Raw genomic sequence first — 13,639 nt, forward strand, 5'->3', positions numbered from 1 at the left:
TCAGCTGGTCGATGGATTCTGTTTCGTGTACTAGGGATGTACATGGGTCCCAACATAACGATAAAAGTTTTTCCACAAATGGGTCAACCATAAATGCTTCCACTGGATTTGGTGTATTTAATCAATTTCATAGCGCCTCCTATAAACTGCAAAAACCATGCTCCGTATACGTTGCGGATCTCGCAGCCATATTTTACGCAGTAGAGCGAATTGCCTCACTACCTTCTGACCATTATTTCATTTTTACGGATAGTCTTAGCTCATTGGAGGCTATTCGTTCAATGAGGCCGATGAAGCACTCCTCGTATTTCCTGCCTGAAATACGATCTAAACTGAGTGCTTTATCTAACTGCTCCTATACTATCACCTTAGCTTGGGTCCCATCTCATTGCTCAATTCCGGGTAATGAGAAAGCGGACTCGTTGGCTAAGGTGGGCGCTATGGAAGGCGATATTTTTGAGCGACAAATCGCCTTCAACGAATTTTTCTCCATTGCTCGTCAGCAAGTCCTCATCAGTTGGCAACAAAATGGAATGATGGTGATTTGGGAAGATGGTTACATTCTATTCTCTCACAGGTGTCGAAAAAACCATGGTTCGAAGGGTTGGACATGAGACAGCATTTATGTGCGTGTGGCAGTGGTTATCATGATATCGAGCATGTTGTTTGGTCATGTAACCAACACCGTGTTGCCAGATCTGACTTATCCACATCCCCCAGGGCCCGAGGAAAACAACCCCCGTTTTCCCCGTTTGCTAGCCACCCTGTATATATTAAACCATTATATTATATACTGGGTTGGGGGGGCAGCCTAAGGGAATCAAAGAATTTGTTGACTGGACGAGGGTTCGTGGATTTGCCAGTCCCTTGTTACGTGATTACAGTCTGGTTGTTTTATCTTCCAAATGTCTTCAATGAAGCTGATTCAGCCTGCTGCAACAAACCCTCAGGCAGAACTTTACAACCGGTAAAGTATCTGCAGATATTGGTAATCCTTGCACTGATGGTGGGTTCCATTCCCATCACATCACATTACATCACCCTGCTAACTGACCAGACTATCTGAGACCTCCATATGTGAAGGGATGTGATATTATGGTTGAATTTACAAAAACTCAGTGTATTTAAATATTGATTATCTGTTTTATTTTCTCTACTGGTTTTTGTTTTTCTCATTAGTATTGCACTAAATACATACAGGACATTTGCTAAAACAAACATTGCAAAATTGATAACTTATTGTTCTTCCTTTTCTTCAAAAGATCCTAACCTGTTAAAATTAAGTAGATAAGTTTTCTTCAATCAAAGCCTTATTTAAAAATTTGCATGATTTGTGTACAGAAACAATACCGATAATTAGTGGTACAATTCTTATGGTGTATGATACAAAGTTCACTCTTACACAGTCGATTCTACGTAATAATATCAGAGTTAAGGAGTACAAAGCTTACTGAAACGAAACTCTACTGGATTGAAGACGAAAAACCCCATAATTTGAATATAATTTACCATACCAATCTTCGAAAGCAGCGTAAATCAATTTCGGACTGCTCCGCTGTTCTCCCGGCGGCCGTGAGAACAATCCCATAGATTTTCTGGTTCCTATAGTTTGATTCTTTTCAATTTTCAATTTATCTTCATTATAGTTACTTCAATCATCATCATCATCATCTGCTTCTTTTTCATCATAATTTTCCATTCATCTGCTCGGCCGACCTGCTACCTATACTGCCTTTTGGGTTGAAGGGAGGGGTGAGAAGAAACCACCGAAAAAAGAGTACCGAGAATAAATTATCATTATTTCCAGAATAGGAGGAAGGAGGCAAAAAAATGTTATGCTCATTGAGATGGATCGAAAGTTTCTCTCAGTTCTGTTGCGTGTGTGTTGGGTTTGGGTATTTACAGAGAATCATGCTCACGCTCACATTCAGATCGGATTTCTTCTCTATACTCTAACTTTGCTCCACCACCGTTCACCGGTGCCGGTCGTGTAGGTTTCTTCTTCCCACTCGCTATTTCCCAGCTGTCTTCTTGGCCACTATCTGGTCATTTCTCACAGACTTGTTATTTTCTCGTTTAGCCGTAAAATGATTCGTTTTCTTCTTGCTATTTTGCTTACTGTGGGTATGTATGTGTACGGTATAGCTATGCTGTATGTATGTCTTCTGGTTCACTATTGCACAACATCGAGTATAATAGGAGTACGGGGAGAAAGAGGTGATTTACCCAGTTTTATTGCTGATACCGAGAGACATGTAGAGCTTCTCTAACAAGGAGAGTGGTGCGGAATTTACACACATTAAATATGCGTATGTTCGATTTAATTACATTTGCAAAGACTCGCATCACGAGTTGCAAAAGGGGGTAGTATTGGTCTAATTCAGGATTTTTAAATACATTAGGTTATGCACACTGAGGCGAATAAATTATTAGCATTTTCGATTTAGTAATATCGAGTAATATATTCAAACTATATTTATAGAAATTTACAATTTCTTTCAACTAAACTATCAGAACATAAATAATTTTAATCAAGCATAGCCTTTGCACTAGAAAACAACTTATCCTAACCTAATGATTAACAAACCTCAATGCAATCGAAAAGTAAAGTCATGTGCAGTCCGGCACGGCGCACTTTCACAGCTGAGCGTGATTTTCGGCGAAGTGAAGTAATTACGGGGGCTGCTGTTTTTCGAGATTGTTTCATCCATGAGACTCGCAGCAATTCCTGAAATCATTTCCAACCGAGCAATGTTTTAATTAAATGTCCATGCCGATTTCCTCCGTTTCGCAGAAGCGGATAAGCGACACGCAAGACGAAACAAAATGGGAGATGTTTTCGATTTGGTTTGCACCATCAGGAACTCACAAAACTCTGGACTTTTGACAAGTCATGACACGTTACACCACGATTTACAGTAGTCTCTGTCTACTGCGATCCCACGTAATCGACTGGCAACTAATTTTCATAACAAAAAAATGTAAACAACATTTTTCCTGTCTATTTGACACTTACGACATTGTCACATTTTGTTTCGTTTCGTTTTTTTTTTCATCTGCTGCCACCCAAAAACACAGCTGTCAATCAATGTCATCTCGCATTTGGGTGTGCGCTTTTCCACATTTGAAACATTTTCATTTCATAAAGTGTGTATGTAAGGTAGGTGCTGCTTTGGTCTTTTTGTCGACAGATCATCATCGTCCCAGTCATGTCTTCACGTTTCTTAGCAGTTCATCGATAAGATTGCGATTCAGTGAGGCCTCTTCCCTTGCCACAGTTTCGTTTGTTAGACAACGTTTACACTGTTTTTGCTGATGCCACCACCGACGCTGCTACCGTTGCTGCTACTTACACGGTTGCCGTTCGTCCCATTCGCCACGACTGCCGCTGCGTCCGCTACCGCTGCCGTAGCGGCGGCCGCTTTCAATCCAGCCGCCACTTTCTCGATGGTCTTTTTGCCACCTCCACCACTAGTTGAGCTAACGTTATCGTGTTTACTGCCACTGCTGCTGCTGTTGTTGTTGTTATTGCCATTCAAATTTGACACTCCGCCGCTTGATGCACCGTTGCCATTGGTAGTGGTGTTGAATGCACTGGTGTTGGCTTTTGCCAGCGATGCGATAGAGGAAATTGTATCGCCTGAGCTGATGCCGTTATTATTCACACTTGATTTCTGTCCTGCCGCCGTATTTGCGTTGTTTGTTTTGATGTTTACGGTCATGATTTTCGCTGCCGTTGGTGACGTAGGCGAGAAAGATGTTATCGTGTTACCGGAGGAGGAGGATGCAACTACGGTGGAGAAGGATGCTGCCGGCATGATGCCAGAAGAGTTGCTTATCGCTATCGTTTGATTACGAAATGCCAGAGCCGATGGGTTCGGAATGTTGCGAACCGATGGGTTCAGCTGACGGACTGCAGTGTTCCGATTGCGATTAATCTCGGCTAGTTTTGGCATTGGTATCGATTTTGCCGACGCCATCGTCGTCGTCATCGTCAACGATGAAGGGCTTGCTGGGAGTTTTGGAATGGCACTGGGACTACTGATGGCAAAGCCAATCATCTCGGGCGGGAGCTTCAGGCCTGGAATGCTACTCTGGAGCTTTGCCATCATACCTGACCCGGCTTTGATCATCGAGGCAGCCGATGTATGAATCAACGAATTGATTAATTCTAATCGACTACTATCCATTTCAACTCTGCCATCTGAGCCGGGTCTGGCCGCAGGTGGTTCCTGTCGTTTTTCTACGCTTGGTTTTTGTTTGGGCTCATTTCCATTCAGTTTGGGCGTCAGGCTGTCACTGCCTTCAAGGATAATCAAATCGTCATTTGCACGTGTCGTCAGGTCTAGAGCACCGCTCGTATCCTGATGGGAGGCGCAAGTGGTGGATAGATTGGAGGAACTGTTTGTACACGAGCTGGTTACTTGGAAAACGGAAGGCGAAATAGGCGAGGTTGGATGCTCTGGCATGGAGGTGGTTTTTTTAATTTTAATCAGCGGAATCGTGGGCGGAGGAGGTCTGGTTGTTTTTGGTGTGATGGACGTTGATTTCGGGGACGTCATGGTGATGGTTGTTTGGGGTTTATCAGCGACTGGTGCGCTGGATGGTATTCTGACAATTTCCAGAGCAGGTCGATTGTCTACAGGTGGTGGCTGTGGAACGGTGTCTGTCATTTTGGTGACACTTATCGACGATGGAGGTAGTAATAGGCTCGGAACAGGCTTTTTCGTGTTTACCTCCTTGGTGTAGGAGGAACTGATGGGCGATCTGTAAGGTACATCGTTTGCCGAGGTTGGTAGTCTGTTTGGGTTGCCATTTTTGGCCAGGCTGGCTCCTTTCACAAAATTAAACATAGGAGCATAGATGGGTTTCGTTAGGAACCGATGCTGTGCATTCAGCTCCATCAGATCCACTCGAGGGGTCTTTGGAGGAATGTTGTAGGTAGAGCTGCTGTCAACACTGATGGACCGTTTCAACGCAGGATTCATGTTCCTTGGCTGATAGACATTTGTACTGATGGTAGTTGGGTTGATGACTTTCTTCGGTGCACTTTGCAAGGCTAGTGGCGGATAGTTCGGGATGTGCCTAGGGCTGAACACTTGCTGCGATTGAACCGTCACCCTTTGTTGAGGTTTTGGAATGCTGTTGGTCGAAACCGTTCGGCTGCTAGCCGTAGAGGGAATCATCGTTGGTGGCTTCATGCTAGGCACGGTTGAAATCGGTTTAGTAGGAACCAGTGGAGGCATCGGAACTTTGGACACGGGATGCCCATTCCCCTCAAGCTTGCTGGTAGAAACAATTTGTACATCATTATCCTTATCAATAAATCCGGTTTTCGCTTGAACGCTCTGAATTAGGCTATTGATTGTGGGGGAATTGTCGAACAGATTCTTATCGGGATTTGGAATGTAAACCATCGGTTTATGACGAATTGCTCGCATCTCATTAATTTTGGTTTTGGTAGAGCTGTCCGATCCGCTGAGGGACGGCGGCAGGCTTGGCAGCTCGTTTACCCTCGTCCCGATCGGTGTTGGTTTTTCGGTGACATTTGCCGGTCCGCTGGCCAATGGCTTCAGCCACGCTTCGAACGTGGGATGTTCGATAATTTTCACGTCATCATCATCGTCTCCCTTGGTAATGTCAATCACCTTTGAGCTGTCTTCCTTTGGTGGCGTCGACACGGGTGTAGCAAAAACCGCTGCCGAAGTAGATGATGATGATGATGGTGGTTGAGGTGATGGTGGTGGCAACGATGATGACGGAGTAACTTCCGCATTGTGTTTAGTCGGCTCTTTCGGCGAATGCGGCGTGATTTCCTCGCTTGGTTTGCGATCGTGTTTTGATGGTTTTTCTGTGAGTTTGACCTTCATTTTCAAACTCTCATCTTGCTGCGATGAAATTTCGGCATGTAATTTTCTTCGCTTGCCACCCGGTTCTTTGGAGTGTTTCGCCTTTTTACGCTTTCGGTGGAAGGACGGGTCCGGAGAGGAGGAGGTCGAGCTTTTCTTCTTCTTTCTTTGGCTATCGCCCTCCGAAATCTTGTGAACTGGTTTCAGTCCAATTGTTTTGGCATACTCTTCTATGCCTATCGAGGGGCCATCGGTCGCTTTGCCACCGTCATCCGGTTTTGGCCATATCGGAGATTTGCCAGAAGCGGACGTTGATGCCGCCGGGGACGTCGCTGCTGAGGAGGAGGTCGATGAGGAATGCGCGGATTTGGGTGACTTTTCACTGTCCAGTTTGGGGATTGTGATTTTCGTTTTCAGACTAGGTAGCTCTATTTTCAATTTAGGAACTTCTTTGCGATGGTGCTCAGTACTGGACGAAAGCGGTGAAACGACCGTTTGTTTCTTCAAATTTACATAACACTTCAATTCGGATGACTTTTCACTCTTCTCTCCTATGGCGGTGCTGGTGCTAGAAGCCGTTATCGCCACCGGAGCACCGTTGCTTTCGCTCCGTGCCGGAGCAGATTTAGATTTTTCATGCTTGGTTTTTGCTACACCTACCGGTGCCGTTTCACTTCCAGCCAGGCTGGTGGCCTCATTCCCGTACACTTTGTTTCGACTATTGTCTTCGGAGAACTTTTTTCCGCTAGAATCACCGGGATTGTTATAATCATTATTTATTTTATTGTGCTTTTTAGCATTCTGTGACTCAGATTTTCTTGAGTCATCACCCGGAACGGTTCCACTTTTGCCGCTCGTAGCTCTCGACGATGTACCCGATCCAAATGATGATGACGAAGACGCCGTTTCGTAGTCACTGTATCGGATATCATTGCTGCGAAGCCGTTTGAAATCACCGAAGCTGACCGATGCGCTCGGACTGCTCTGTTTGGGAGATTTGCTTGCTTTGGAATCACTTTTCGAATAAACAATCTTAGCATCATTTTTATCACTCTTCTTCGGCACCAGCACCAACTTTAACGATTCTTTTTCTTTCTTCTCACTTCCACCTTTGTCCGATTTGTTAGTTTTCGTGATTATCAATTTGCTATCGTATTTACTGTAACAACTAGCCTCCGACGCTTGAAATCTCGACTTTGCACTGGGTTCTGTTGACACTTTGCTAGATTCATTGTTTACACTTTTGACAGCATCTTGCTCGGCGCCCACTTTGATCCGACTGTCAGCTTCTTTCGGCACCGTGAAAACAACAGCCGGTGAGCTCGTAGGAGCTTTGCTACCGTCACCACAACTGGCACCGGTGGCGTTCTTGCTCGGTGACGTTGACGTTGGCTTTGATGATGACGATGACGATGACGATTCCGCGCTACCTTGGCTCGGCTCGTTGAGGTTGGCATCGGTGCTTCTGCCGGTGGTGCTATTATTAGCATCACGCTCGCCTCCGCTATTATTATTGTTTTCGTTGCTATTTTTATCGCTGCCCACATTGTACGTGGTGGTGGATGCCGTTGGCTTTGCGGTCGGATGGATAAATATCCGATAGTACAACCGCATCAGGGAGCTCTGCAAATGGAGAATGATGAAAATGGAATGATTAGTTACATAATTGGGTAATGAACAGCGAGACAAATTGGAACTATCATTGCTTCATTTCTGATTTCAATTTGGTTCCTAGACTTTCGCCCTCGTAAACACCGTCACCGGTGGCAGTGGCCAAGCATGCCAAGCGATAATTCAATCCCCAAACATCCAAACTCCGAACACAAGAGGCAAAAGGGAGTGAAACTTTTCATTACTCAATTTATTTATTCAGTCATAATAGCTACATTCGGTGAAGATTGCTCTCGTCCGACCGATACGATGGCGGCCAACAGCAGTGCTACTTGATTGATGTCTTGAGTGGGCAGTGTTGCCAAATTGCTTTGTTGTTCTCTGGTGTGGATTTATTAACCTTTTGAAGAAAAAGCGAAACACAAGTTTGGCAAAGTACGAACTTTCCACTAGTTTTCCAAAGCTCCGGGGCCTTCTTATTTCACCGGTACCTACTGAAATTACTGGTGCCGGGGTTCGATAATGAAGAGTGACTGCCGTGAATCGTCGCCGTCTCTCGCTGCAGCAGCAATAGCCGAGAAGTGGCGGAACGAAAATAATTAATAGTAATTATGTTGAAAGATTGCAGTGATAAAGTACCCACGGCGGGAGTGATTAGCAGTAGGATTGGGTCCGTCGTAGGTGTGTGTGTGTGTGTATGTGTGATGTGAAAAACATGATAAACGTTTTAGCGTGTGATGCCTCCGGCCCGCTGCTGATCGGGAGATGAGGGAGAAAATCCTTGAAAAAGGGCGGCTTGTACTTCTTGCTTAAAAGAGTAGGCTTGCGGTGCGATGCGCGAGATGAAATCCAGTCTGCCTTGAAAGTATTGAAGGAATTGTTTTGTGGCTTCAATGATGATTGCAGATTACTTTGCAATTTTATGACTGGTTTTGGTGCTGGGGTGTAATTATCAGTTTGATTTCGAGGATGAAGTGGTACAATTATTGCGATTACTTGTTATATCTGTGTTGCAGCTGGTCTGATGCAAATAATACCTGAAGGTCACAGTTAAGGGAAAGTGGGGGAAATATGGCCAATGGGGCAATGTGGCCACCCACTTAAAAACCAACTTATTGAACTATTCATTTTATTTAAGTCTAACAAAATACTTTTTTTTAAATATTCGAAAAATTATAGACTAGCTTGAGCTTGAGCTTGAGCTTGATTGACCGCCCACGGTTGCTACTCTGTTACTGCCAGATCAGCTGTAATTACACAGAGAACCAAAAGACGATGCTTGGGACTAGCAATCATCCTCAATGTGTAAAAACTGGTGATCTTAAATTAGGCAATACCAGCGCCGGCCGCGCCCGAACACAGGTCAAGAAAGGAATGGGAAGGATTGTGTTGACATGACACTCGCTTTGATGGAAGCCGAGAACACATCTGCACTTCCACGAGGAATCACTGGGATGTTGGATAAGAGGGTTGGGTTTGCAGCAGGGTTCGTTTTGGTAAACGATAAGCTGAATTGATGTCCTAACGATCATATAACGCGAAGGAGCTTGGGAATAAACCCACGGTCTTCTGCTCAGTAAGCAAAAACGTTTGCCACTAGGCAGACGAGCACCTTTTTAATCACCGAGTTGCTGTTATTACCATGTAGTCATATTAACAAATAAAACGATTGACGAATCTTGAATGTGGATGGGCCTGAGATTAGACTCATGATGTTTTGCTCAGTAAGCAAAAACGGTTGCTCTAAGGCCACCGAGCCCCTCATATCACATAATACCGTTGCTCAAATTTGTGCATCCATTCAAACCCGGAACCAACGACAACAACGAGTTTCGCAAAATACACGATACACAAGCGATTTTACCATAAATCTCTTTGATATGTAAGGACCTGTACGCGTTTTTCTGCTCAGTAAGCAGGCCACTGTAACCGACGATCTTTCAAATCCGAAAACTAAAAACTACGAAGAAGTACTTAGGCCTTCATTAAGTTCCACTTTCACGCGACGTTCAATGACAGGGTCCTATCCAGGATTACATCTGAAAAATCCAAATACGGCCAACGCCCACCCTAAACCTAAACCTGTTCTAATCCACCTGAAATGACTAACGAATGGAAGACTTTGACTACCCAGCCATGCAATAGTCTCATTCCGTGCCTTATGGCAACTTGATGATTCTATTGCGCTCATCTTTTGGCACCACCCAGGGGAGACTTGGTCCTGTACCCAATGCTTAACTTATCTCCATTCCACTCAGCTCCTCGCAATTTCTTGTGATATAGTGGGCGGAATATTATTATATGAGACAATTCAATGCAGACGTCTTTCCAAATTTGGCAGATCGACAGGTAATCGGTGAGTTACCACGATAGTTGCTATTCAACAACTCGACAACGTCCCATCGTCAACGCCTGCTATGAGAATTTCCCATTGCAGACGCCAACGAAATGACGTCATCGAGCTATCGATCAACTACCCTGGTTATCGCCTGGTACCTTATAGCACGATGCTAGGAGGCGAACCGGAAGAATCGATGAGCTACCTCCCCCTATTCGAAAAATTATAGACTAGTTAAAAATTTCACAACTGGCGTTTCCTTAACCTCAATCTACTTGTGCACCATCTCTCAAAACATAAACAATTATAAAAATATTACTTGCAATGGATAGATATCGAGTAAACTAGAAGATTAAGTTTATTTTTCAACCGATTCGAGTATGAATATGGCTGGTTTTGAAAGTTGGTGCACAGATAAAAAGTGAGGTTATGGGACGCCACTGGTTATAAGATTTATGAATCAGAAATTAAGGTCTATCAGTAGTTTCTTATAACTTATCGTTGATATTCCTTCAGCAGCTTTATAAATGGTAATTGGTTTCTTATATGACACGCAGTGTTGGGAAAATATCAAAAAATCAAATCTCACCAACGCCCAAGATCATGCTTGATTTTCGTAGACAAAAATCAACAAGCAAACAACTGCGGTTGATTTTGCAAGTTGTGATATCGCAGCCCGGAATATCAAGCTAACAATACTCACCAACTGCAAATCTCACCAAACTGTGGTGAGATTGAGTTTAATGATTTTTGCTTTACACCCGAATGCAACCGAAACTTCCATAACGGCTTGCAGCAGTCTCTTCGCGTCTGCCATCGGTGCAGATTAAAAAGAGATAGCAAACTATGCTTTCTCTTTCTAAGAAAACTGAAGAGTTGGATCGAAGGAGCAGTTGATTTCCGTAGTCAAGCACGTTCGCGAAGAAGGGTTTTGCAGCGCAAACATACATTCGGAGGTCCTTAGCAACGTTGAAGATGGAAGAAGGAACACGGTTAAAGGACCACTTCCGAAAATTTGACGAGTTAGTCCGCCAGTTGAAGGGAGCTGGTGCTACTGTCACGGAGTTAGATGCCGTAAGTCAACTGTTCATTTCTTTGCCATCGACGTACGATGTTGTCACCACGGCTATGGACAACCTGGGAGATAATCAGTTGAAGTTGGACACGGTGAAGGCGCGTTTGCTGGCCGAAGAGCAGAAACGAATGGGAAGAGGAGACAATTCATGTGCCAATGGTGTCTCGGATGGATCAGGATCAGCGTTTGCAGTGAAGTCGGAAAGAAGCAAGGAAATGTCCAAGTTTCAAGGAAAATGCTTTGTGTGTGGTGAACAAGGCCACAAGAAGGTTGCATGTCCAAAGTTCAAAAAGCGGTATGATCGAGCTCAAGCAGCAACTGTTCCCGTATACAGAGAAGTGGCGTTGACGATTTTCCAGGAAGCGATCTACAAGTCGAAATTGGAATCGGGAGCAAGTCGTCACATGGCCAATGATGAGCGGTATTTTCACGTGTTCAAGGAGTTCGACAGACCGCTGGTAATTGAAAGTGCCAAGCAAGGTGAGAAACTTATTGCTACTAAAGAAGGCACAGTGAAAGCGAAGACGTTCATGGGTGAGAACAGTCTGACATTGTCCTTGGGAAACGTCTTATTAGTGAAGAACCTCAAGTTCAATTTGCTGTCATTGTCGCGGTTGCTGAAAGCAGGAGTCCGAGTGGAATTCCAGCCGGATCGAGCAGTGTTGTCCAAAAACGGTGAAACAATAGCTGTGGCGGAACTACCCGGGAATCTATTCTACCTGACGATGCAGCGTTATACATCAGATTCGGCCATCCTTGCGAAAGGCAGCTATGGCACAAACGGTTTGGTCACTTGAGCTTCAAGAATGTACGACGCCTGAAGCAGAGCGAAATGGTAGATGGAATCGGGGAAATTAAAAATGAAGGTGGATTTTGCGAGTCGAGTGCGAGAAATCGCTGGACGAAGAAGTAGCTTCGAAGATGGTGAATGGCTGAAGTTATTCCAGCCGTTGAAGAGATCAATACAGATGAAGTGCAGCCAACGAATAATTTGAAGATGACCATCAAGAGCTGTCCGAAGATGAGTTTGAAGATGTTGACGAAGTTGCTGACAACACTAATGAAGAAGGCGCATCGGCGGTCCCACCACACTCGAAGAATGGGAACAACTGTGAGGAGTGTGTTCCGAGGTCTAGTGGTCGGGAGCGCAGGACCCTAGGTTGGTTAGCTGATTTTTTGTCCCCTATAGAGCCCTTTCTGCTGCTGATGAATCCCAACAGATTCCGACATGTTACGATGAGGTTGACGGTCATCCGCACGAGACGGAATGGAGGCAAGCAATAGCTGACGAGCTAAGGTCTTTGAAGAAAAACCAAACCTGGACGATGGTGAGGTGCTCTGATGCAGTGAAGCCTGTGCCAAGTAAATAGGTGTTCACGTTGAAGACCGATGCTGACGGGAATCCTGTGCGCTACAAGGCCCGCCTGGTTGCCAAAGGGTACATGCAGCGGAAGCACGTGGACTATGAAGAGACGTTTGTTCCAGTGGCAAAGCTTTCAACTATACGAACGATTCTGGCGATTGCAACGAACTGAAACCTGAAGATCCATCAAATGGACGTAACAACGGCGTTCCTAAACTGTGTTCTCCAGGAAAAAGTGTACATGCGTGTTCCCGAGGGGATAAGCAGTCAACCGAATGAAGCATGCTTGTTGAAGAAATCGCTATACGGTCTCAAGCAATAACCTCGCTGTTGCAACGGTCGCTTTAATGAAGTTCTGGTGAGCATGGGATTTCGTCGTTCCCGACACGACTACTGCGTATATGTGCGTGGACAAGGAAATCAAATCGCTTACATCGTTATCTATGTGGACGATTTGCTCGTGGTTGCGGGCGATCTGCGCATTATTGAGGAGATTAAAGATCGATTGAAACGAGAATTTGAAATGACGGATTTGAACGAACTACATCACTTTTTGGGCATCAAGATAGAACGTGACGAGGAAGGTACTATGTATTTGTCTCAAGAAGCACTAATCCGAAAAATACTAATACGTTTCGGAATGGAAACACACCCGCTGAAACTAAGTTGCAGCTTCGAAAGACCACTGAAGGATGCAACTATCCGTATCGAGAACTGGTTGGCAGTCTTATGTTCCTGATGCTGGACTCAAGACCAGACCTGTGCTACGTTGTGGGCTATCTGGCAAGATTCCAAGATGCTGCAGGAGAGGAACACTGGAAGCATGCCAAATGAGTACTGCGTTATCTTCAAGCGACAAAAGACCTAAGGCTGATCTTTAAGAGGAACCCGCATGAACGACCGGTCGCTGTGTTTGTTGATGCTGACTGTGCAAGCGACTAGGAGGATCGTAAGTGTGTTTCTGGATTTGGGGTTTGGATTGAGGTATTTGGATGTACTGTCGTGTGGTCGTCCAAGAAGCAGCGCACGGTAGCAATGTCATCCACAGAAGCTGAGTACATCGCATTGAGCTCATCTGTTAGCGAAACGATTTGGCTTATTGGATTGCTATCCGATTTGTGTGAATCAATCTTGTATCCTGTACCAATCTACGAGGACAACCAAGGCGCTATAGCTATGGCAGAGAAGGAGGAGACAAAACGTGTCAAGCATATAGATGTCAATTTTCATTTTATTCGAGAAGCGGTTGCAGACGGAAAGGTGAAACTTGTATATGTACCAACTCAGAAGCAAGAAGCGGACATTTTTACAAAGTCACTTCCAGTCCCGGCTTTAACACTTTTGAGAACGAAGATAGGATTGGAGACCATCAACTGAGAGGGGGTGAAGAGTTGGATCGAAGG

The 13,639-nt window shown here is 44.8% G+C and overlaps 1 protein-coding gene across 4 annotated transcripts in view; it reads right to left on the bottom strand.

Annotated features, from left to right (window-relative positions):
- Nucleotides 1–1,123: 1,123 nt before the first annotated feature.
- Su(z)2 (Suppressor of zeste 2) overlaps nt 1,124–13,639 on the bottom strand; it is a 177,618-nt gene continuing 165,102 nt past the window's right edge. For all 4 annotated transcript variants that reach the window (XM_065222944.1, XM_065222814.1, XM_065222885.1 and 1 more), the window contains exon 6: nt 1,124–7,472. In XM_065222944.1, the coding sequence (XP_065079016.1) occupies nt 3,288–7,472 (4,185 nt within the window). In that variant the 3' untranslated portion in view covers nt 1,124–3,287. The remainder of the gene's footprint in view (nt 7,473–13,639) is intronic.

This window comes from Ochlerotatus camptorhynchus, unplaced genomic scaffold, assembly GCF_037179485.1.
Source record: "Ochlerotatus camptorhynchus isolate MF236.1 unplaced genomic scaffold, CSIRO-AGI_Acam_v1.1 ptg000002l, whole genome shotgun sequence".
Lineage (NCBI taxonomy): Eukaryota > Metazoa > Arthropoda > Insecta > Diptera > Culicidae > Ochlerotatus > Ochlerotatus camptorhynchus.